Here is a 23278-nt window from a genome sequence, read left to right as displayed (position 1 = left end):
TGTGTGTGTGTGTGTGTGTGGGTGTGTGTACACACACATATATAGTTTATTCAGTTTTCACTATGAGACATTATAAAAAAAATAATTTAGAATGATTTAAATTTTGAAAATTTTACATTGAGCTTGAAAATGCATTGGCGTGTACTGATTCTAGAAATTAGTAAACTATAAAAATTTGAACATATTATTTTGAAAAATATAAAAGGAGAGGGGGTAGGAAAATACCTCAAATTTACTTTAATAAAAATGACAATAAAAGTTCTAAGCAGTGTCATTACTGGGACAGTGTTCTTCAATGTCCCAATGAAGAATATATCTCAATGTAAACAATCTATCTTCAAAAAGCAGAACAGGATATGTGTACATGTACATACATACATTCTGGCTTGTACCTTCTTTGAGGCTTAAGTGTCTACTGTACTTAAAGTTGACTAAGCACTTCGTAAACGCTTGCAGAATTTGAACAACAGAAAAAGTAAGTTAAACAGTATAGTCTCCACATTAAACAATAACAGCTGTTCATTTGTATACTACTTCTTTACTAAACACCTTTATATTTTCTTACTTAAATGATTTTAACAACATCCCTGTAGCAGAAGGACTGACACTACTTCTACTTCATAGATAAAGACATTGAGGGACAAAGAGCTAAATAAACTATGAGAGGCAATGCACTGAAACTGTCAAAACCAGGCGTTCATTTCCGGTTCAGGGTCCCTTCCATTGGATTACATTGGTCTTGTTAACCTAAAATACTACAAATAAAATCTTTCTGAGGAGAGCTCCTCCTGTATTATGCTTTTTAACTAGCAAACTTCTCCACTGTAATACTCATCCTTCGCTAATTGAGATTTCTTCTTTAGCCATACATCCCGAGGGAAATGAGGTAGGAGAAGACTGGAAGGCAGGTAAAATCATCAAGAGAAATTTTAATCTCCGAAGAGATGATTCACTGAACACCCCAGGAAGTTGGGTAATACTTTTTTTCCCCACTCCTATTTTAATTTGATCTTAAAACATTCTTATGAGGCGCATAGGAGTAGATTTTAAAATTATTCCTTGACAGGTAAAAAGATTGAGATTTGTCATGGAGAAACTAGAGAATTCACCTTCAGTTGCTTAACTTCTGAGTCTGTTAAAAGTCTCCTGACACTAAAAAATTATCATTAAAAAAGTCCCCATTTCTTAAAATAACTCTATTTGCTTAAAATTTATCTTACTTGAAGTTAATGTAGTTAACTTTTACCAGAATGAAGTTATGATCTGCAACAAAATGTGATTTTTTTTAAATTCTAGATTACAAAAATTCTTTTTAAAAAACAAATGATTTGGGGGCACACAAGAAATATAATTGTATCCTCTCTACTACTATCTGTAATATTTTACAACGTTGCCCTTTTTTGTTCAGGTACTAAAAGTTTCCAATAATATCTTAATATATGGGGATATACTATTTCCATCAAATTGCACCGTCACCCCCCAAAAAATAAATAAATACTGCTCTCAATGCTTCTTCCTTAAGTATCTCCAAAGTGGTTTTTGCCTTTTCTTTCCTCGCCTGAAATTTCAAGATGCTGGTTGCTTTCATTTGCTCTCAAACTCCTTGCTATTTTTGGAAAATACATTACATGAAAATGAGTGGCAACTTCTGATTTATCATTATTGTTTGATGATTTTTAATCATCTTCTAAGTTGTTTTTAATCATCATTCTACTTGTTTCCTAGTAGGTGACATATCCACAAAGGTTAGGTTTAACAATTTATAGGAGTCATTTCAGATGTGTCAGAAAGGAAAATGACCAAATTAATAATAAAGAGCAAAGTCATTGGACCAAAGAGACAATTTGAACTATCCTCCTTTTATAAAACACTTACCCAGTGTTCCACAGGGCATATTTTTATAAGTGCAGATATCATATCTATAGAGGAGGAAAAAAAAGAGAGATGAAATTTGTAATCTGATCAAATTTTTAAAATATTTTCATATATTCATCACATTTTTTTTTTCTTGGAGCTTTGGTTGTCAGACCACAATCATTGCCATTATGAGCAGCCAGCTGGAGTGTTGGCATTTTCAGCACTCTGGGGGACACCGCTGGCTGCTCTACACTCACAGCCTCTGGCTACCAGCCAGCAGGACACCTGCCAGCAAGAAAGAAAGGTTAAAGTGGATTTTTGTAATTACAAGTTCCGTAAAAGCATCTACCTTACTGTCTTGAAGCTAGCATAGCTTGTCTGCAGATTGCTGCTGCTTCTGCAAAAAGCGAACAGGTCGTTTTTTTTAATTCCCAATCTTTTTTGAACCTGCTGCAATATTTTCTTATTATAGCCACAGACAGTAGTTTATACTTCTGAGCTACAAGCACCATTTGGTGTTCATTCAACTTGAACAGGGGTTCTTATTGAATTAAATAAAAACCAGAGCAATAAAGCAATGGAAATAAAATTGATATCGCATAGTTTTCCTTGTTGTATGCCAGCAATTTGGCGTGGCTAAAATGCAAATATTTTAAGAGATTTTATAAACAGCTAAATAAATAGCTCACTAGGAAGCTTCCCTAATGTTGCTCAGACTTACTATGATGCTGTGTTGCATTATAACGCAATACAAATGATGTCGTTCATAAAGTAACGTTGCATATTTTTAAAAGGTTACATTTAGAATGCTAAATCAATATTGATGTAAACATTTATTTTTAAGCATTTTAAAAATATTCTTACAAACTTATTTTTAAAATAAAATACATGTTTCTAAAGTGAGAATAAAAACTAAATTTTAAAAGACTGAATATTTTATTTGCCTATGTTTTAGGCTAGAAGTACAAAGCTTTTTAGTTAAAAAATAAAATTTCACAAACTGCAGGAAAATCCCATGTTGTAAAAAGTTCTCATTTATTGTATATAATGGTTGGTCCACATTGCTAGGGGAACGGGTTAGTAATTAATCCCTTAGTCACCTCTTCATCTTCATCTTGTTCAAACTCTACAAATGTCTCCTTACATTTGATTTTGTATAACTTTTCTATTTTGACCATTCACACACTCATCGTCTCTCTTCTCTTGTAACTGGTAAACCAATAGGTTGTGGTATCTGGTACACCCTTGAGTGTAAGATATGGAGAGGGCACTTGTACTTAGCAAAGCACCAGAAAGTATAATCTGGGTGTCAAAATCAATTTATCTTACGATCATACTGTGTAAATGCCTATGATGTTACAGAGACACAACCCACACCAGCAGTCTTCAAGAAAATGTAAACAAAGACTTTTCATAAAGGGTAATGCCGATAAAAATGTTTAAGCAGAACCTATTTCCAAATCCTCAGCTTCCACGTGTGCTTTTCCTAAAACTGAGCTGCCTGAGAATGCACGTGTAAACCATCAATTTACCTTTCGTCTTTTGCTTTTCACAGCTGCCCTGATTCTACTTTAAAAAAAAAAAAAGCATACTTCTCACCCATCCCAATCCTCATTATGGTATATTGCTCCTGGGTGTACAAGTCTCCAGAGCATAATGCAAAGGAGTAATCCAAGAATTTGTGGATCCTGGGGCATAATCTCTTACAAAGCAAGAAAATTGAATGGTGCAATGCTTATTTCATCCTGGCAAGACTCTATTTCTTTATACCTGTCTGTCTGATTGCTTATAAGCCAGTATATATCCCTCTCACAATTAGAATTCAGATGTGAAATTATCATGGAGTGTTTTAGCATATTCATTTGAACTAAAAAATAAAGCCAGGCTTGTTATTGACAAACAATAAGTCTGACTTACCTGAGTAGTGTGGCAGTGAGGACGGACTTAGGCAGTTAGATTACATGGTGAACATTTTTTATGACTCAATGAAATAGGCAACTCCAAAGTTGTGACAAGATTTAGTACATATACATCATATCATATGTTTTTAACTAGTCTCTGTAGCTATTTAAGCTTATTATTAAATAAGTATTTTTAGATATCAACTTTATAATGTGCAAAGTGGTACATCATTTTTCAAAATTATTTCAGGAGTCAAATAAAGCAAAATGTTTGAAGATCACAGACAAGTACAACTTATATTTCCACCTCATAGCAGTCTTTTCTCACCTCCTCTTATTGCGCTCATGCTGCCTTCACCTTTTACGTTACACTTCTGATGAATATTATTTCATTCTGTCATGACTGGCCAAAATACCTGCGTAAAGGCTAAAGCCATCAACAAATAATGCAGACTAACGTATCTTAGACTAAGGTAATTCTATTTGCATTTTCCTCAGTTTTCCCCAATCCTCTGATGTACTTGCAGAATTCTCTACAGGATATTCTATAGGGAAAAGCCATGCCATTCCTTTTTGGCTTTTGCATTCAATTCAGTTCACACTGTATCCTTCTGTATTCTATATTCAGAGAGAGCAATTATTGCTTTCTATGCATTACCTTTATTTTTTTTATTTTTTTTTTTTTATTTTTTTTAATTTTTTTAAATATTGGGTTTTTTTTTTTTTTTTTTTAAATTTCTTTATTGATTAAGGTGTCACATATTTGTCCTCATCCCCCCATTCCCATCCCACCCCTCTCCCCACGCATGCCCCAATCCCCTGTTGAACTTAACCGTTGGATAGGCTTATATGCATGCACACAAGTCCTTTGGTTGAACTCTCCCCCTCCCCCCCACCCTCCCCCTACCCTCCCCTATCCTCCCTCTGAGGCCCGATAGTCCGATCGATGCCTCCTTGCTTCTGGTTCTGTTCTTGTTCCTCAGTCTATGTTGTTCATCATTTCCCCTAGATGAGCGAGATCATATGTCACTAGATATATACTAATAAGCACTGAATGTGAGACGAGCAATAATAGTTATGCTGACAGGCAAATGAATCAGTCTGTAGCGAGCTTCCCCCTGGACCAACAGTTCTTTTGAGACTCAATTTCAATGTCCAGTAGTTCCTTATGTGTACATGTCAGCACTGACCCCCCAGCTCTGGATGGTGGACAAATGGCGGTAACGGAGGTCCGACTCCCTCTGGTTTGGTCTCGGCCGAACCCAGGGGCACGGCGTCACCCGGACTAAGGGGCACGTGGCCTCACCCATACCCAAGGGGCGCGTGGTCTCACCCGGGCCTGGGACCCAGCCTCACCCGGATGGATCCAGGGGCACACGGCCTCACCCGGACCCAGGCTCTGGCTTCACCCGGACCCAGGGCCACTTGGCCTCTCCCAGACCCAGGGCCACTTGGGCTCACCCGGGCCTAGGTGCACGAGGCCTCATCTGGATCCAGGAACACATGGTCTCACCCGGACCCAGGGACGCTTGGCCTCTCCCAGACCCAGGGCCACTTGGGCTCACCCGGACCTAGGTGCACGAGGCCTCATCTGGATCCAGGGACACATGGTCGCACCCGGACCCAGGGACGCTTGGCCTCTCCCAGACCCAGGGCCACTTGGGCTCACCCGGGCCTAGGTGCACGAGGCCTCTCCCGGATCCAGGGACACATGGTCGCACCCGGACCCAGGGACGCTTGGCCTCTCCCAGACCCAGGGCCACTTGGGCTCACCCGGACCTAGGTGCACGAGGCCTCATCCGGATCCAGGGACACATGGTCGCACCCGGACCCAGGGACGCTTGGCCTCTCCCAGACCCAGGGCCACTTGGGCTCACCCGGGCCTAGGTGCACGAGGCCTCATCTGGATCCAGGGACACATGGTCTCACCCGGACCCAGGGACGCTTGGCCTCTCCCAGACCCAGGGCCACTTGGGCTCACCCGGGCCTAGGTGCACGAGGCCTCACCCGGATCCAGGGACACATGGTCTCACCCGGACACAGGGACGCTTGGCCTCTCCTAGACCCAGGGCCACTTGGGCTCACCCGGGCCTAGGTGCACGAGGCCTCACCCGGATCCAGGGACGCATGGTCTCACCCGGACCCAGGGACACTTGGCCTCTCCCAGACCCAGGGCCACTTGGGCTCACCCGGGCCTAGGTGCACGAGGCCTCACCCGGATCCAGGGACACATGGTCGCACCCGGACCCAGGGACGCTTGGCCTCTCCCAGACCCAGGGCCACTTGGGCTCACCCGGACCTAGGTGCACGAGGCCTCATCCGGATCCAGGGACACATGGTCGCACCCGGACCCAGGGACGCTTGGCCTCTCCCAGACCCAGGGCCACTTGGGCTCACCCGGGCCTAGGTGCACGAGGCCTCATCTGGATCCAGGGACACATGGTCTCACCCGGACCCAGGGATGCTTGGCCTCTCCCAGACCCAGGGCCACTTGGGCTCACCCGGGCCTAGGTGCACGAGGCCTCACCCGGATCCAGGGACACATGGTCTCACCCGGACACAGGGACGCTTGGCCTCTCCTAGACCCAGGGCCACTTGGGCTCACCCGGGCCTAGGTGCACGAGGCCTCACCCGGATCCAGGGACGCATGGTCTCACCCGGACCCAGGGACGCTTGGCCTCTCCCAGACCCAGGGCCACTTGGGCTCACCCGGGCCTAGGTGCACGAGGCCTCATCCGGATCCAGGGACGCATGGTTTCACCCGGACCCAGGGACGCTTGGCCTCTCCCAGACCCAGGGCCACTTGGGCTCACCCGGGCCTAGGTGCACGAGGCCTCACCCGGATCCAGGGACACATGGTCTCACCCGGACCCAGGGACGCTTGGCCTCTCCCAGACCCAGGGCCACTTGGGCTCACCCGGGCCTAGGTGCACGAGGCCTCATCCGGATCCAGGGACGCTATGCATTACCTTTAATACCAAGCACCGAACAGCAACATTTTTACATTCATCCGTTTATACGTGGTTTTGCTGAGCACCTATCATATGCCCAGGTTTAGAGCCTACACATAGATGGATAAGTAAGTTAGTTGTGTTCTATTTGGGAAAAGACATATAAGCAGGTGAGTTAAAAAATATTGTGGAAAGATGATTAAATAAACGTTAAAAAAGTTAAACTTACACACAATAGAGTCAATACTCATTAGCTATCATAACGATGATTATTGTTATAGTCAAGTTATATACAAAATGCTATGGAAATACAGAGGAAGGAGTGGTTACACAATAGCAAAGTAGGAAACAGATTCATTTAGGACATAACACAGATTTTTAAGACTTAGATAAAATAAAAAAGGAAAGGTATTCCATGCAGAGAACGGAATAATCAAAGTAGCAGAGTCTGGAAAGGGTAAGGTGTATGCAGAGAACTATGAGAAGCCTAAAGAGGCTGAAACATTAACTGTACAGAGTCAATTATCAGAAAATTAATTGAGAGAGTTGGTGCTGGGGGGACAAATTACTAAGTACCTTGAATGTCAAACCAGATTTGTGTTTTTTCTACCGGCAAAAACTTAGAAAATAGTTTGCAAAATAGGAAAAAAATGTTTAAGTATATTTATATGAGTGTGTATATAAGTTTGTGAAGTCTGGGAGAATTATGGTGGGTACCTAAGGAAAAGGTGGGAGAGTAGGGAGAATATAATGGTTTTTATTCTGTTGTATACATTTCTATATAGCCAGTATTTAGTCAGAACGTGTTTTAGCTATGCCTGTCTCTGACGATCAATACACACACAAAATAAATTGATAATTAGACTAATGAATGTTTAATAAATATTGAAAATGTGTTTTTCGTTAAAGAAAGAAATTAGTGGTTTTCAGACTGGCCAAAATATTATAGAGGCATGCCCCCATTCTGCATGAATCAGACAAGGATCCACCAAACTTTGTAGGCTGCACACTTAGGTAAAGCTCCAAGATTGTCTTGTGCGTCCACTCATCGATTTGGAGGATCCTGGTGCCAGATGACAAATACAAGAGTAACAGAATTCTTTTTTTTTTTTCTGCCCACTCTCCGCCCCCTTGAAGCAAATCAATCTCTAAAATATCTTGACCAACCCAGATGTGGCAGGAGCTCTGAAAATTAGGCCTGGCTACAAAGTACAGTGGAGTCCTAAGAAGTGATAGAAAAGCTGAAATATAATTTAAAAAGGTTCTCTGCTTTCTGAATTTTGATAGAAAAACACCCTATCACTATGGTACTTGTTTTGTTTCCTCTACATGAAAGAATAATAAAGGCCTCCGGGCAGATAAAAAAAGAACTAAGAAACATGATCTTGGGCAATCCCCACAAAGAGAGGTACCTAAAGGAAATCAGGGTTCTGCTTTTGGATGAGATGACTGCACACATTGTCATTCCCTTACCCTTAATTCATAATGTAGAACTGGCTGACTAAGATCAAAACCACAGAGGTTGGTTGAATATCTGTTACTATAGCACTGGTACACTTTTCTGCTGTACTTTCAACTCTAATTTCCTAATCATTTTTGGTTAGGCATGACTAACAAAAGAAACTGACCAAAACGTATAATTAAATTCCATTTTAAGGTCTGCAAAATATAGCACTACCTTACAATGATGAAATACCTGGATGGTTTCTTAAAATCTTTTCCAAAAACTACATTCCATTCTTATGTAAGAGAAACAGTCATTACAACGAATCATTCCTTTCAGTGATTTAGTTTTAAAACGGAATGAATCAAAAATCTAAACTTTGAGACTCATTGTTTAACAGTGAGTCACAGACTTACTTCCAAACAGAATGTCCTAGGTACTGTGCTGTCTCATTTGTACTCTTAGAGGTGGTGGCAAAAGCCAAGTGATGTTGACACAGCAATTTTCTGCTTTTCCTTTTTACATGCACTGAGGCACTGGAATTATGAAACTTACTTCAGTTATAAAAATAATTGTAATAAAATAATACAGAAAAATTATTTTAGCCCAATATATGCAAGAGAGCCCACTTCCTAGCTGTCCCCACCCCAAATCCACGTCCTTCTTGCATACAAAATACATTCATTCCATCCCAAGAACCTTAACTCATCCCAATAAACTTAACTCAACCCACAGAAGTCTTCACTCATTCCAGAATTAACTCTAAAGTTGAGAGTCTCCTCTAAGTATCATCTAAATCAGATATACTGGGTGAGACTCTAGGTACAGTTCATTATGAGGCAAAATTCCTTTTTATCAGTGAACCCGTAAAATCAGAAAAGCTATGTACTTCCAAAATACAATGGTGGGACAAACATAGGATGGACGTTCTCATTCCAAAGAGAAGAAATCAAAAGAAAGAAAGAGATGATGGGTCCCAAGTAAATCCAAAACCTAGCATAGCAAATTCCATTAGATCTTAGGACTCTAGAATAATCCTCTTTGGTTGATGCTCTGCCCTCTGGACCGACTGAGGTAGCAGCATCACCACATGACTTTGTGGGGTGGCCCATTCCTTCAGCATGGCAGCATGCTGCCCACATGGGTCTCCAAAGTGGAAGAAGACCTGACTTCAAGGACTCACACTCTGGGCCTGTGGTGAGAGCAGTAGCCCTGATGATCTCTGAATTGCCTTTGGGGCCCTACTTTCTTCTTTCTGAAAGTATAATGTATGTTCACAGCCTTCCTTTATTCCCTCCTATTTTCTCTCCTCTAGTCCCAGTTGGCTGTGTTTCTCCTGGTATAATTCCATCTCTATGGATGGCTCTGTTCAGATGGCTGATTATTTCTACAGTTCATACCCACACTGATCTCCTTATCAAACACAGTCAGTCAGCCACACCCTTAGTGTTCTCTTCCAACGTACTTCCTCATTTTTTGCAATATGAACAGGGTGAGATTTTCCAAATCTTTAAGTTCCAGTTCTTTTTGCTCAACATTCTCTCTTTCAACACATTTCTTCTTTTCACACTTTACTATAAGCAGTCAGGAGGAACCAACACTTTGCTAAAGAATCTCCTCAGCTCAATATCCAGTTTCATCGCTCACAAGTTCAACCTTCCACAAAACATTAGAACATGGACATAATTGAGCCAAGTTCTTTGCCAGTTAATAAGAACCACTTTTTCTCCATTATACAAAAAATATATTCCTAGTTTCTAACTGAGACATCACCAACCTGAACTTTATCAACCATATTTCTACCAACATTTTGTTCACGATTACTTGTGTATTCTATACAAAGATGGAAGCTTTCTCTACAGCTCTCCTCTTTTCTCTCTGAGCTCTCACCAGAATTGCTTTTTTAAAAAAATATACATTTTTTAATTGATTTCAGAGAGGAAGGAAGAGGGAGAGAGAGGTAGAAACATCAATGATGAGAGAGAATCATTGATCAGCTGCCTCCTGCACGCCCGCACTGGGGATCGAGCCCGCAACCTGGGCACATGCCCTGACCGGGAATCAAACCAGGACTTCCTGGTTCATAGGTCGATGCTCAACCATTGAGCTATGCCAGCCCGGCCAGAATATACCTTCATTGAAAGTACCTTCATAACAATCGTGGCTTCCTTCTAGAATGCAGTTCGAAATTCTTCCAGCCTCTACTCCTTATCAAGTTCCAAAACTTCCCATTTTTAGGTACTTGTTACACCAGTACCCCACTCCTCAGTACCAATTGCTGAATTAGTCAGCTTGGGATTCTATAACAAAATACCATAAGTTGGTTGGCTCAAACCACAAACATCTATTTCTCATAGTTATGGAGGCTAGGAAGTCCAAGATCAACATGCTGACAGATTTGGTGTCTGGTAACGGGCCTCTTCCTGAAACAATTTAAAGATTATCATTCATATTGTGAAGATCTCACCCGGCCTGTCTAGCCTTAAGTCCACCTCTGTTCCCTCTCTGCAAACTCTAGCCATATTTGCCTTCTTTCAATTCCTGAACGTACCACGTTTCCTCTCATCTCATGAATGACCTTGCTATTCCTTCCATCTGAAATACTTTTCTACCAACTCCACTCTCTTTGCTAGGTTACATAATACTCTTTGCACTGGTCAATGCACTTTCTCAAAGACGTCTTCCCTGACTAGATGAGGTTCCCCTAATAAATACTTGTTGAGCTCCCTAAAATTTCCCTTCATAGCTCTTATCAGACTGGTAATTTCATGTATGTGTCTTTCCCACTAGATTGCAAATTATTTGACATTAGGGACTGGTCTATTTTGTACACTCGTGTATCCCAGGACCCAGTACAATGCCTGGAGCACAGTAGGTGTTCAGTGTCTATAGAATGAATTCACTCTAAAAATGTTCTAGCCATTTATGCTTCCATAAACCCATTTCCTAATACCTCTGTCAACAATAGTAAGAAAGCTATTTTAAAAGCATCAAAACTCAGTTAGATAATGAGGTTCCTGTCTGTCATGAAAGCAAAAATTATTTAAAGGTAGATTTAAAATAGGATTGCCTTGGTAAATAGATAATGGAATATGCTGGTTTCATGCAAAATTTATATACTAGCCGATTCATTCTTATTCATGGATTTAAAAATTAAACCAGTTTTTCAGCAATTATTTACTGAAAGCTTATCATGTGTTGGCATAAGGAAAAACATAAACAAGGCTAACATAACCCCTCATCTTAAGAAGCTTAGAAACTTTTCTAAGATCAGTAAAGGTTTCATCGGACATTACCAAAAAGAGAAAATGTTTTCACACTTTTACACCACTGGAGTACAATTAATTGGACTGAACTTCAGTCATTTAGAGTTATTTTTGTATCCTCCTTTTCCTTTGTTCTTTCACATGAAATGGGTAATTTTTCTCAGTGTAGATATATTCATCCTCTTAATTTCAACCCTACTAACAACTTCCTAATATATATCCTAAGTATCTCTTGTTGAGATTAATGCAAATAGCCTTTACCAACTGTACATTATAGAGAGCTTATTATTCCTAAAGCAGAGCTCTGCTCATGCTATTCTCTCACCCAAAATTACAACTGTCTCCAAAGGCCTAAACATGTTTGGTTGGAGTTCAAGACCCCCTCAAAAATCTAGCTTACTTCTCCCTAGATATGTTCTCTACCCTAGCCAAATTTTACTAAATACTCACCACTCTCTAAAAATATCTTGATCTTCCCTGTGTCCATGCCTCGGACATGCACTATCCTCCTCCCATTTCTATTGCGAAAGTTTAGATATCACTCAAGCTCAGATCAAATACCTACCTCATCCATGTGTTTCACATTGTTTTATATCACAAATACTTACATAAACCTCATTTTCTTCCCAAAAACCATTATCAGTATTTAGGGAATATAATAACACCTGACTATCACAAGAAGAAGAAGAAGATGAAGAAGAGGACAAGGTAGAGGAGGAAGTGGAGGAGGAGGAAAGCAATGACAAAAAACAATGACTATGAGAGGTTTAAATGGGTTTCTGATCCCTGGGGAATTTATATTTCTTACTATAAAATTATTAAATGGTCTTCAGATTATGATTAAGTTTTTCATGTAGTTTAGCTATAGGGAAGAAAAGTGCTGATTATGCTAACTTGCATACTCATTGTCAGCTATATTTTTCATTGTAAATTAACAATGAGTGGGACATTTTTATTTCTTATTATCAGTTTAAAGAGTTTGGTTAATTTTAAGTGTATCTTTTTAAGTAGATGTGCATGCTGACAAAAATCAGGTTTTGAAATCTCCAAGGTAAGGGCCAGGTTCTAGAGTACATTAAATTCACCTAATTAATCAATGCCAACCTGAAAGATATATGTCTCCTTTAGGGAGTAAATAACAAACCATGTATTTTTAATATTAAAATATTTACAACAATTACAGCACCTAGAACAAAGTTACAAACAATTTTTTAATAAAAATAGTTGATTTTCTAAGAAATAAAATAATTAAATTTGTTTGTTGCTTAAAAAACAAATTACTCCCCTATAAAAATAATACAACTTTCTCTAGTATTGTGTTTAGTGTAAATTATATTTAACATCAACATGTAATGGAAATGCTTTATAAACAGTGAAAATTTGTCTTTTTTTGTCTTTTTATATTATTTATAATAAAAGGAAAATTTATAGAAGTAACTTTATACACCTAAAAATTTTTTTCTAAATTTTTACTATAGCATCTTTTTAGTTTTATAGAACATGCAGACCACAACAGCTCTTTGCCTTCAAATAAAATACACAGCTTATTTTGTCTTCTTGCTCAAAAACCTCAAAACCAAAGAAGCTATTTAAAGGAAAAGCATAATATACATGTAGGGCATTGCTCAACAAGGAGAAGAATTTTTCTATTGTTAGTATATAGGTCTTTTAAACCTAGCCACAAGCAACCAATGCTATGGCTTTGTTAGGCAGTATGTTGGTAGATGATTTGCAAAGATGAATAATTTTTATTTATGGTCAGACAAACTACTTAAGAACATTGATTTTGAAATTCTGACTGCATTTTTGCATTTTTAAAATGCACACAAAGGAACTACTGTTAGAGAAAACACCACCACACGACTTAATCATTTGAAGATATATATGTAAAGCTAAAATCTTAAAATAATATATTTAAACTACAACATAATCATTTCTTTTTTATTGATATTTACCACCAAATCAATGAACAAGCAACAGCTGTCAATTGTCTTCTAAAGCATGGTCTAACTAAGAGAAAGTGGAGAGAGAGGTCATACTGACTCTTCTTCTGATTTAATGGAACATCACCCTATAGTGTCTTATTAACAGAATTGACTATAACTCCAATTACATTACCTCTATCAAGTCAACTAGACACATTTCCATAGGACTGATCATAGTCAGAATTTATTGATCAACTGTTAATTTTTCTCAGTCAGAAAAGAATTTTTTAATTCTTTAGTACCGAATGAGCTACTAAAGTAATAAATGCCTCAAATGCCTTTTGAGTAGTTTGATGTTACCAACAGGATCTATAGTGTTACAAAAGACTTCACATGTCTCATAGTCACTTATTCTAACATTCTAAGTGTAAAAATTTTCTTATATCTAATCTAAATCCTTCATGCTACAGGTTAAGTTGATTACTTTTTGTTTGACATTCAGTGAAGATTAAGAACATCTGTTCTCCATCCTTTATGCATAAATTAAATACCTCTTCTCTTCTCTAGAATAATAATAATCTCTACTACTTAACATTTTTTCATTTAGGTTTCTTTTTCAACCCTTTAATCATCTTTGTGGTCCTCCTCTGAACTTTCTCCAAGTTCACCATGTCCTTCCTAGTGGTGGAGCCCAGAACTCAAAACAATGCTTTCATAAGGCTCTGACCAGTGGCAAGTACAATGAGAAAATTATCAAGTTTCCTACATTCTTGATTCTTATTTATGTGACCTTGTGCTGTGTTTGCTTTAACCACAACAGTACATTGTTAACTCATACTAATCTTATTATTCCCTTACTGCTAAGGGAATTTCCAACTTTACTTAAATATAGTCAGTTACTCATTTTTTGGATTTTTGCTATTTTTCCTCTCTAACCATACTGCATTATATTGTCCCCTACTATACATATTTCATTATCCTATTTTCTATCCAATATTCCAATTTGCAAAATTATTTTAGTCTAACAAAAATAATGTGAGCCTCGCTGGTTTGACTCAGTGGTTGAGCGTCAACCTATGAACCAGGAGGTCATGGTTCAATTCATGGACAGGGCATATGCCCGGGTTGCAGGCTCGATCCCCAGTAGGAGGCATGCAGGAGGCAGTCGATCAATGATTCTCTCTCATCATTGATGTTTCTATCTTTCCGTCTCCCTTCCTCTCTCTCTCTAAAATCAATAAAAACATTTTTTTAAATAATAATAATAATAAGGTGAGCCCTATATGGTATAGCTCAGTTGGTTGGGGCATTATCCTGTACACCAAAGGACTGTGGGTTCGATTACTGGTCAGGGCACAACCTAGATTGAGTGTTAGATCTCTGGTCAGGATGCGACACGAGGCTATCAATAGATGTTCCTCTCTCACATTGATGCTCCTTTCTCTCTCTCTCTCTTCCTCTTTTCCTACCCTTCACGCTAAAAAAAAAAAAAAAAAAAAAAATCAATAAACATATCCTAGGACAAGGATTAATAATAATAATGTGATATAAGGCATTGATGCCTCTTATCATATTTTTCTCCCATTCCAATTGCCAATAATTTATTAAGAATATTAGAACACTTAGTCATTACATGTCTATAAGAAGGGTTTAAGTGTTCTAAAAAAACTGAGTGCCAGAATTCATTACCCTCTGAAAAAGGTATGATTATGATTGTGGAGGCCTTGCTAAATTTGCTCCATCACTTTCAGGTCCCAGCCCAACACGAAAAATCTCAAGGACTAGAGGGTATAAGGTATGAATAACCAAAATGCTTCCAAAACTTCATAGTCTCAAAGAGCTAGATTAAAAATTCTCCAATATATTGACCAGTTTTCTTTGCAGAAAACAATGAAAAGCTTGGAGGATCACAGTATAACTATTTGGGTTACCTTGCTCTACTAGGTCTTCTATTCTGTTAATAACCAAACAAGATTTGTTTGAGTAAGTTTACCGATGAATATCAAAAAAAGCATTTTATTAATAACCTGATTATATGTGGAGCTATGCCAGATAAAATACTAAGGAAGTTAAAACTGACCTGGTTTCCACTGTATGGGAACTAGATATTTAAACATAACTAACATGGAAGTATATATAGCCAGACAAAATCTATCAAGTCATCTATTGCTATCACACAGACATGAATTATAGATCATACATAGTTCAAGAGTAAATGCGCTTAAGAGATGGAAGACAAGGATCAGGACTTAACTGCCATGGAGAAAAAAGTAATCATGGTGTTCTATGCTCACCATGAACAAAACTGTTCCAGCTAGCTTTTAAAAATATCTAGTGAGGTCTAATATCGCTCTCTACAAAGTGTAGAAGCAAAAGATGTTTATAAGTTACAAAACAAGAAACAAAGTTCTATTGTTTAATGGTATCCAAAAGAGGAATTGAAAATGACTAAATATATTAGAAAGATGGGCATACAGTCAGTGGTTTAAATCAGTGAAATTATTATCCACAAAAGAAGCAAATAAAAGAGAATGTCTAAAATGGACAAATCAAAAAAATTGTCATAAAACCATATTATTTAGAAATAGAGATGAATTCCAAGAAATAGCATCAAGGAAGGGTTGGGGAAAGAGACTGTTGCTTATTACCCTAATAATATATTATTTTGGTGTTTAAAAAAAATCCTGTTCTATGCAAGGTTGATTAAAACACAATCCATGGCCAAAAGAAATTTAGAATAGATTAGATGACAACAATATAAATAAATATTAATATAAGGCAGAGTATTCAATAATCATAGGGAGCTATTAATGGTTTTTCTTAGTTTAAAAATGTAAAGGAGTTTCCAGGTATACTATATATAATTGCTATTCTCTTATAATCCATTTGTATATATATGAAACTTAGGATCTCTTTTTTTTATAGTTGATATAATTTTTATTACATGGGACATCATGGAAAACAGGATATCATTATATGTTAATAATAGTAACACTGGAAATGGAAAAGCAGTACATATATTTAATAACTACCTATGTTTCTATAGAAATTATACTGGGACATCCTTAACTTGGAGCAGAATATATATAATACAATGGTTCTCCAATTTTAGCCTGCATCAGAATTACCCAGAGGACTTGTTAAAACGGATTGCTTAACTCAAACCCCACAGCTTCTGATTCAGCAGGTCTGCAGCAGGGTCCAATAATTTGTATTTCTAATAACTTTCCAGTTAATGCACAGGCTTCTAGTCCAGCAGTCAAACTCTGAGAGGCATTTATAGAGAAATTTTAAAAGTTCCAAGTTCACTGCAATATTGTTTTTTGGAATCCATAACATGTGTATGTTTAATATACTTATGGTTCTTCAAAAACACCAGTCAGTTTTAACCGAGAGGCCAATTTGTGAACTGAATACATAAAATGTGTATGCTTAATATATCTATGGTTCTTCAAAAAGACAGTTTTAAATCAGAGGCCAATTTATGAACTGTAAAGAAAGAGATCAAAAGAAATTAGTGCCAGGGAGAAAAGAGCAGCAATTCCTTTTATGTAGAAGACTCATCTTTTTTTTTTTAATTCTTTATTGTTTCAAGTATTACATATTAATCCCTTTTCCCCCATTGACCTCTCCCTGCTCATTCCCACCCCCACCCCCAGCACATGCCCTCACTCCCCCTATAGTGACTGCATTGATGGGTTATGCTTATATGCATGCATACAAGTCCTTTGGTTGATCTCTCACTGCCCCCCACTCCTGTATCCTCTCAGCTTCACCCCATCCCCACCCCGCCCCGCCTTCCCCCTGGAAACTTAGGATCTCTTATCTTGACTCCACTTCCAATTAAAAAGTAGGGTAACATTGCTATCGTCAGTTGAAGAATGCTGTCTTTCAAATAATCTTAGTGATAATAATTTTTCACGAAAAATCCAAACTACTTCTCATAGCCTGAAAGACTCTAAAGGATCTGGCCTTGCCTACCTCTCCAGTACTATGTTCCTTCTCACTCATCATGAACTGACCACATGACCTACTTCCCCAAACATGCAAGTCTTATTTCCACCTGAGGATTTTTCCCTAGATCTTCAAATGAATGATTGAAACTTACCTTATTGGTATATATCTGCATTCCATAATCATTGCCATAGTAATAACAGGCTTACCATTATATTGTTATCTACAATGCATGTAGTGGCCTAAAACATTGCTTGTATTAAAGAAATGGCTTAAAATACATGACATTTGTATAAAATGTTAATGGTCCCCATAGAAATTTTCCCACTTAGACCTCACAACAACCATCATGGTGTAAGAACCAAAAAGGTATTATTTTCATTCTATGCTTGAGTAAACTGAGATTTACAGAAGTTAAATAACTTACGGTTATTTAACCATACGGTTAGTAAGTGGGATTCTAATCCACGAGTTTTGAAAAATAGTGTATTGCCCTTATCATTTGTTGAAGGTAACAAAATGAAAACTTTTACTTTTGAAAGGGAGAAAATCTGAAGATTCTTGTCCCCAGTGTTTGAATCACTATGGAGCACTGTGTAAACATGAACTCTCATTATTCTTTAGTTACTAGTTAAATAAAATGACTATGATATGTCCATAGTCTGTTTGGCTCAGAGGATAGAGTGTTGGCCTGTAGACCAAAAGGTCCTGGGTAACCAATCGATGTGTTTCTCTCACATCAATATTTCTCTCTGCCTTTCCCTCTCCCTTCCATTCTCTCTAAAAATCAATGGAAAAATATCCTCGGATGAAGATTTAAAAAAAAAAAAATACTATGATATTTGCCAATAATTAACATTTGGAAAATGCTTAAATTGTGCTAGATTAAAAACTGTGATGTTACTCAAATTCCATCTTTGTGCGTATTTATTCATTTATTCAGCAGATAACTCATGAGAATCTACCATGCGCTGGGTACTGCTCTAGGTTCGGTGACTACAACAGTGAACAAGATACATAAGGTTTCTATATCTTTGGCTCTTCTAATGGGGGTTAGTTTCCCTATGATATATCTGAATAATGTGAATTTTAATACTGTAAATATTAGAGCAAAAATATGTGCAAAGTAACTCAAAATCTCTATAGAAGAGTATTTAAACCTTTTCTTTCATTCTATTCTTAAATGTTAAAAGTATTAAGTAATTAAATAATGTAAATTTACTTCTTTGGGAAAACCTAATAGGGAATATTAAGCCACTGATTATTTAATTTTATTCAACTAATTTATTTATAACTAGTTTACTATTTATTATGTATGTCAGCCATTCTATCAAAATTCTTTTGAGCATCTATAATATACCAGAAAATATATAAAAAATATTCTAAATTTTAGTAAAATGTTTTATCTCTGTGAGATAATTCAGAAATTTTATGCTACATATGACTAATACGTATATAATCTCATTGTCCTTTTTGGACTAGTTTCAAATGCAATGTCAATAACCTCTTCCAAACATGTTCTAATTTTCTTGCCCTTTATCTCGTCTACATCTTTCTATTCAAATGTGACTAATGCAAGATTCATCTCATCCAGGAAGCATTTTCTGCTGACTCTTCTGTTGATCTCTTTGAGCTCCAGCTGCACTTAAACTATTAATTAATTACATATTACTCTATAATTTTTCACTGTTCCTTATTCCATTTAATTTTATCTTTCCAACTAGTTTGTAAGCCTACTGAAAGCAGAGGCAATGATTTCTACTACTTCTGTATCCTTCTTAACAAGGTTCCAGCACTGATTCTAGTTCTAGAATCATCCCACCCCTCACCTACTTGTATAACCTGTTTTCTCAGTTTTAAAATGGGGGGAATAAGAGTAGCTACAGCTCCTAAAATTGTGGATAAACTTGGGTACATCATAGATACTGTACATATTAACACAATTTTTAATAAAATGTTATCAATACTTTAATTATTATTGCTTTTGTTATATGACTAAATATTGGTGAACTGAGTAGATTAACCCCACCCAGTAGTTAATGGGAATTGGTCTTTTGCAATTATGTTTCATAATACTAGCAACATCTTTTTCTTTCATCTCTTTATTAAAACTTAATCACAAATTCCAGATTGCACATCAGTAAACTGCATAACTTAGAAATAACAATAACTCTTTTACTAAAGATTATGACACAATTAACAATATCCTACTTTCTGTAGATTCCCACTTAATTAAAGTCACAAAGCAGATACTGAAAGATGGTATTTGCCGATTTATAACATAACTAATCGCAAGCTGGGAACTGCCGCACAGTTTATTCAGAATGTTCAACAAGGCTCTCCTTGGAGGTTGCTAACTAAGAAGTTATTAGCCTAATGTAGTTAGGATAAATGAAGTGTCAGGAAAGGTTTTGCGGCAAGTATGAAGGCCTATTTGGCTGGTAAATTTTCCCCATCTGCCAATTTAAAGAGTCCCCAACCTTTCTTCCAAAAACACTATTCTTTTAGTCTTATGAGCACTGTAAAAGTAGTCAACTTTTTAAAAGAATAGTTATAAATCAAATTTGAAATCCCCAAAGTGCTCTTGCTGTTTGTTGGCCAAATCTAGTCTATCTTCTCATTTTTTCCTCTCGTTCCTTGCCACTTACATTGCTTCCAAGACTAAAAATTTTTCTGAGCAAAAATTCTGATGGCCATTCTTGTGGATTCATCATAATCCAAGGGTGTGTAGCAATGTGATGTGGTGATGTTCTGTCACAAACTCATCATAATTGATGTGCATATCAACATGAGAAAAATGTGAAAATGAATCATTGTGTGAATACTTTTAAAATGTGATGACAATAATATGTTAAAACTGTACAAAGGCAAGGCAATAATCCAAGGTGGAGACTTTTTTTAGACATGATTGTACTCTCACCAAGGAATCATTATGGCAAAAAGAAAATTGAACTGTGAGACCCACATCTGGTATTACTGAACCAAGAAAAAAAAAGTTTGACCAAAGTAAAGACAGTCTTTTTCTCACTCAAATCAAATTCCTTCTCCAAATCCATCTTCAGCTGTCATGGCTCTTAGCCACTTAAGTTCCAAAATAGTGACCACTTTCAGATAAAACACAAAGCCACCTTGAATAAATAGAATTGGGTTTTACTCTACCCAGGGGAAATGGTAAAACAAAGAGTAAACAAGAGAAATCAAACACCCTCTCTAAAGTTTGGCCAGGGTTCTATTTTAATTCCATTAATATTATCAGCATCATTTTAATTAAATTTTTAGAGTTTGTGTTAGTATTATAATAGGACTAAGAATGTGTTTAGTAAAATTAATAATGCACTCTTCAGGTATGACGTTATTTCAGAAAATATGTCTAGAATGCATAATTGCTGTCATAACATTGGATTATATTTCTTAATTGTTTTTTAAATTGCTTCCTTCCACCTCCTAATTTCATTGTTCATTCCTCACTCCTGCTATAACACAAGAACACACACATTCATACAGTAAAGTGATGCGAAAAAATCATTCATATTAGGAGATTTTTTTTATACCAGGGCTCTTCCTTTTAGTAGGTATATTTTTAGCTTACACTTAAGTGATTAAAAATTTACACCATTTCAGGTTTTGTCAATGTATTTCATGCGTTCAAGTCATCAATACAGTTATTTTGCAAGTTTGACAATCAGAAAACTACAAGGAATCACAAAAATATTAGATGAAGACACAGATGTATCTAATAATAACCCACTAAAATGTTATCAGTTACAAATATTCTATCTTGAAAATAAAACATTTTTGTAGGTCTCTTACTAACGAGCTATCCTCAAAAGAAGGAGCCCTGGTCTCGTCAAATAGAACTGCCTGCCTCCTGTTAGTGATTGTGGTGTAACACTTATCACTCTACAATCTGAGCAAATGAAAACTGCTATTCCTTCCCCCTTTGTTCATCTCAAAAGCATATTCCATAAGAATGGAAGACATGTGATATGAAAGGAGGAGCCAAACAACAGGACCCCACCTCCCAGGATCCAGACAGCAGCTGGCTAGCCCCAAGGAGCCATGCTTTTCAGTTCTTGTTTTTGAGAAAATATTTTGCACCTCTTCTTGTTCAGCATTTAATATCTTTTGTTTATGTGCGTTTTCATCGCTGCCAAGGATCCCCTCTGCGTATGTCTCTTCAAATTAATTCAAGCCAATGGACACCATAGGAACATTTATCACTTTGTTCAAACTCTATCTTGCTGGGAAAGTGGAATTTATTAGGGATTTTAAGTTCCAACTAAATATTGTTGCAGCTGCTCCCTGAAGTTTTAGGATATGTTAAAATTGTGTGTTTTGGAGAATGAACATTGAAGGTGTTCGGCTTCCTACCTCTGCTTTCCTTCCATATCTCAAATTCACTTTTATTTAGCTTTTTATTTTAAATGAAGATACCACATATTTTTCAGGAGTGATAAGATTCTTAAAGAAATAGCCTCTAGTGCAGACTGGCATCCGAGAACTGGTTTTAGCATAGAGTTTGCTGGGGGATGTGAAGGAGTGAAGGTAAAGAAGAAGATGAAGGTCAAACAAATATTAAAAGCATCATTAATAAAATGTATTGCACTTAAACTATGTATAAATGACTGCATGTGTTATAATTATTTGGGAAGCAATTGGGTAATATGACTTTGTAAAAAATTAATGAAATTGTGAATTTTAAGGCAATATTATATTTGTAATTCAAAAGTGTTCTTATTTCATTCACACATTAAGAGTTTGCCATTACAAAGCACTATGACCTAGTCCTTTAATCCAGAGACCTAAGAAAAATGGTGAATGTTGTGATAGTTCAGAGAAGAAAGTATGATCTTGAAGCAACTCCAAATTTATCTATTTCATTTATAGAAGTTGCTAAAATATTTCTTTATGCTTTATCTCTTTTATAAAATGTCTCACATTTTTAATGTCTTATACTATGCTCTAAATTGAGCTTTTAGAAAGTGTTGATTTTATCATCTGTCTACCATGTAGGCTCTCTTAAGAACTTAGTTAAGCCGAAACCGGTTTGGCTCAGTGGATAGAGCGTTGGCCTTCGGACTGAAAGGTCCCAGGTTCGATTCCGGTCAAGGGCATGTACCTTGGTTGCGGGCACATCCCCAGTAGGGGGTGTGCAAGAGGCGGCTGATCGATGTTTCTCTCTCATCGATGTTTCTAACTCTCTATCCCTCTCTCTTCCTCTCTGTAAAAAATCAATAAAATATATTTAAAAAAAAAAAAAAAAAAAAAAGAACTTAGTTAATTCTAAGGATCCTCAATAACGATTTGCAAATAATGAGTATAATGTATTTAACCAAGTACAGTGGCACCAATCTATTATGGGACCATCTAGAAGTGATTCAGGAGGCCCATAAAATATGAATCTCATCGAGAAAAAGTGGAAGCTGGCATTAAAAACAAAAACTACAGGCTAGAGAGAAAAAATTTAGTAAGAACAAGATGGCTTAAAATAGTTTATACAAACATGAAGTGAGTTTTGTTTGGATTCTAAATTTGCAGTGAATTTACAACCCATCCTGCTCCAACATTCCTCTTTATAAGATGTACAATTATGCTGAATGTCTCCGTATTCCAAAGACACTCAAATAGCCACCTCTACCATCCACCTTAAAAGAAAACTGTTTTAAATATATACATAAGTTTGGTACTCAAAGTTCAGTACCAATACCACTTCATAGAACCAGGCACCTCAGTTTCAACCTACAAACTCCCAAATTGTTTCCATCTCTACACCACTGCAACTAACAATCCTGCCAGACTGCACAAAACCATCCAGTGGTTTTGTCTGATGTGGAAAAAATCCATGAGGGACTAGGAGGTACCACCAAATTCATGCCAGGATAAAGATCTAAGTTGGTTGGGCTAGAGATTGGTGCCTTAACCCAATGCATCACCTTACCTCCATGCTCTATCTTTTTGAGTGAGAATGATTTTTACCATG

The 23278-nt window shown here is 37.2% G+C and overlaps 1 protein-coding gene across 1 annotated transcript in view; it reads right to left on the bottom strand.

Annotated features, from left to right (window-relative positions):
* The window catches only part of ADAMTS6 (ADAM metallopeptidase with thrombospondin type 1 motif 6), a 206406-nt gene that overhangs the window by 131995 nt on the left and 51133 nt on the right, over positions 1 to 23278 (bottom strand). The window contains exon 7 of the mRNA XM_008161866.3: positions 1876 to 1919. Within this exon, the coding sequence (XP_008160088.1) occupies positions 1876 to 1919 (44 nt within the window). The remainder of the gene's footprint in view (positions 1 to 1875; positions 1920 to 23278) is intronic.

The sequence above is a fragment of the Eptesicus fuscus genome, chromosome 4 (genome assembly GCF_027574615.1).
Source record: "Eptesicus fuscus isolate TK198812 chromosome 4, DD_ASM_mEF_20220401, whole genome shotgun sequence".
NCBI classification, from domain to species: Eukaryota; Metazoa; Chordata; class Mammalia; order Chiroptera; family Vespertilionidae; genus Eptesicus; species Eptesicus fuscus.
This window is presented reverse-complemented; position numbering and strand designations above follow the sequence as displayed.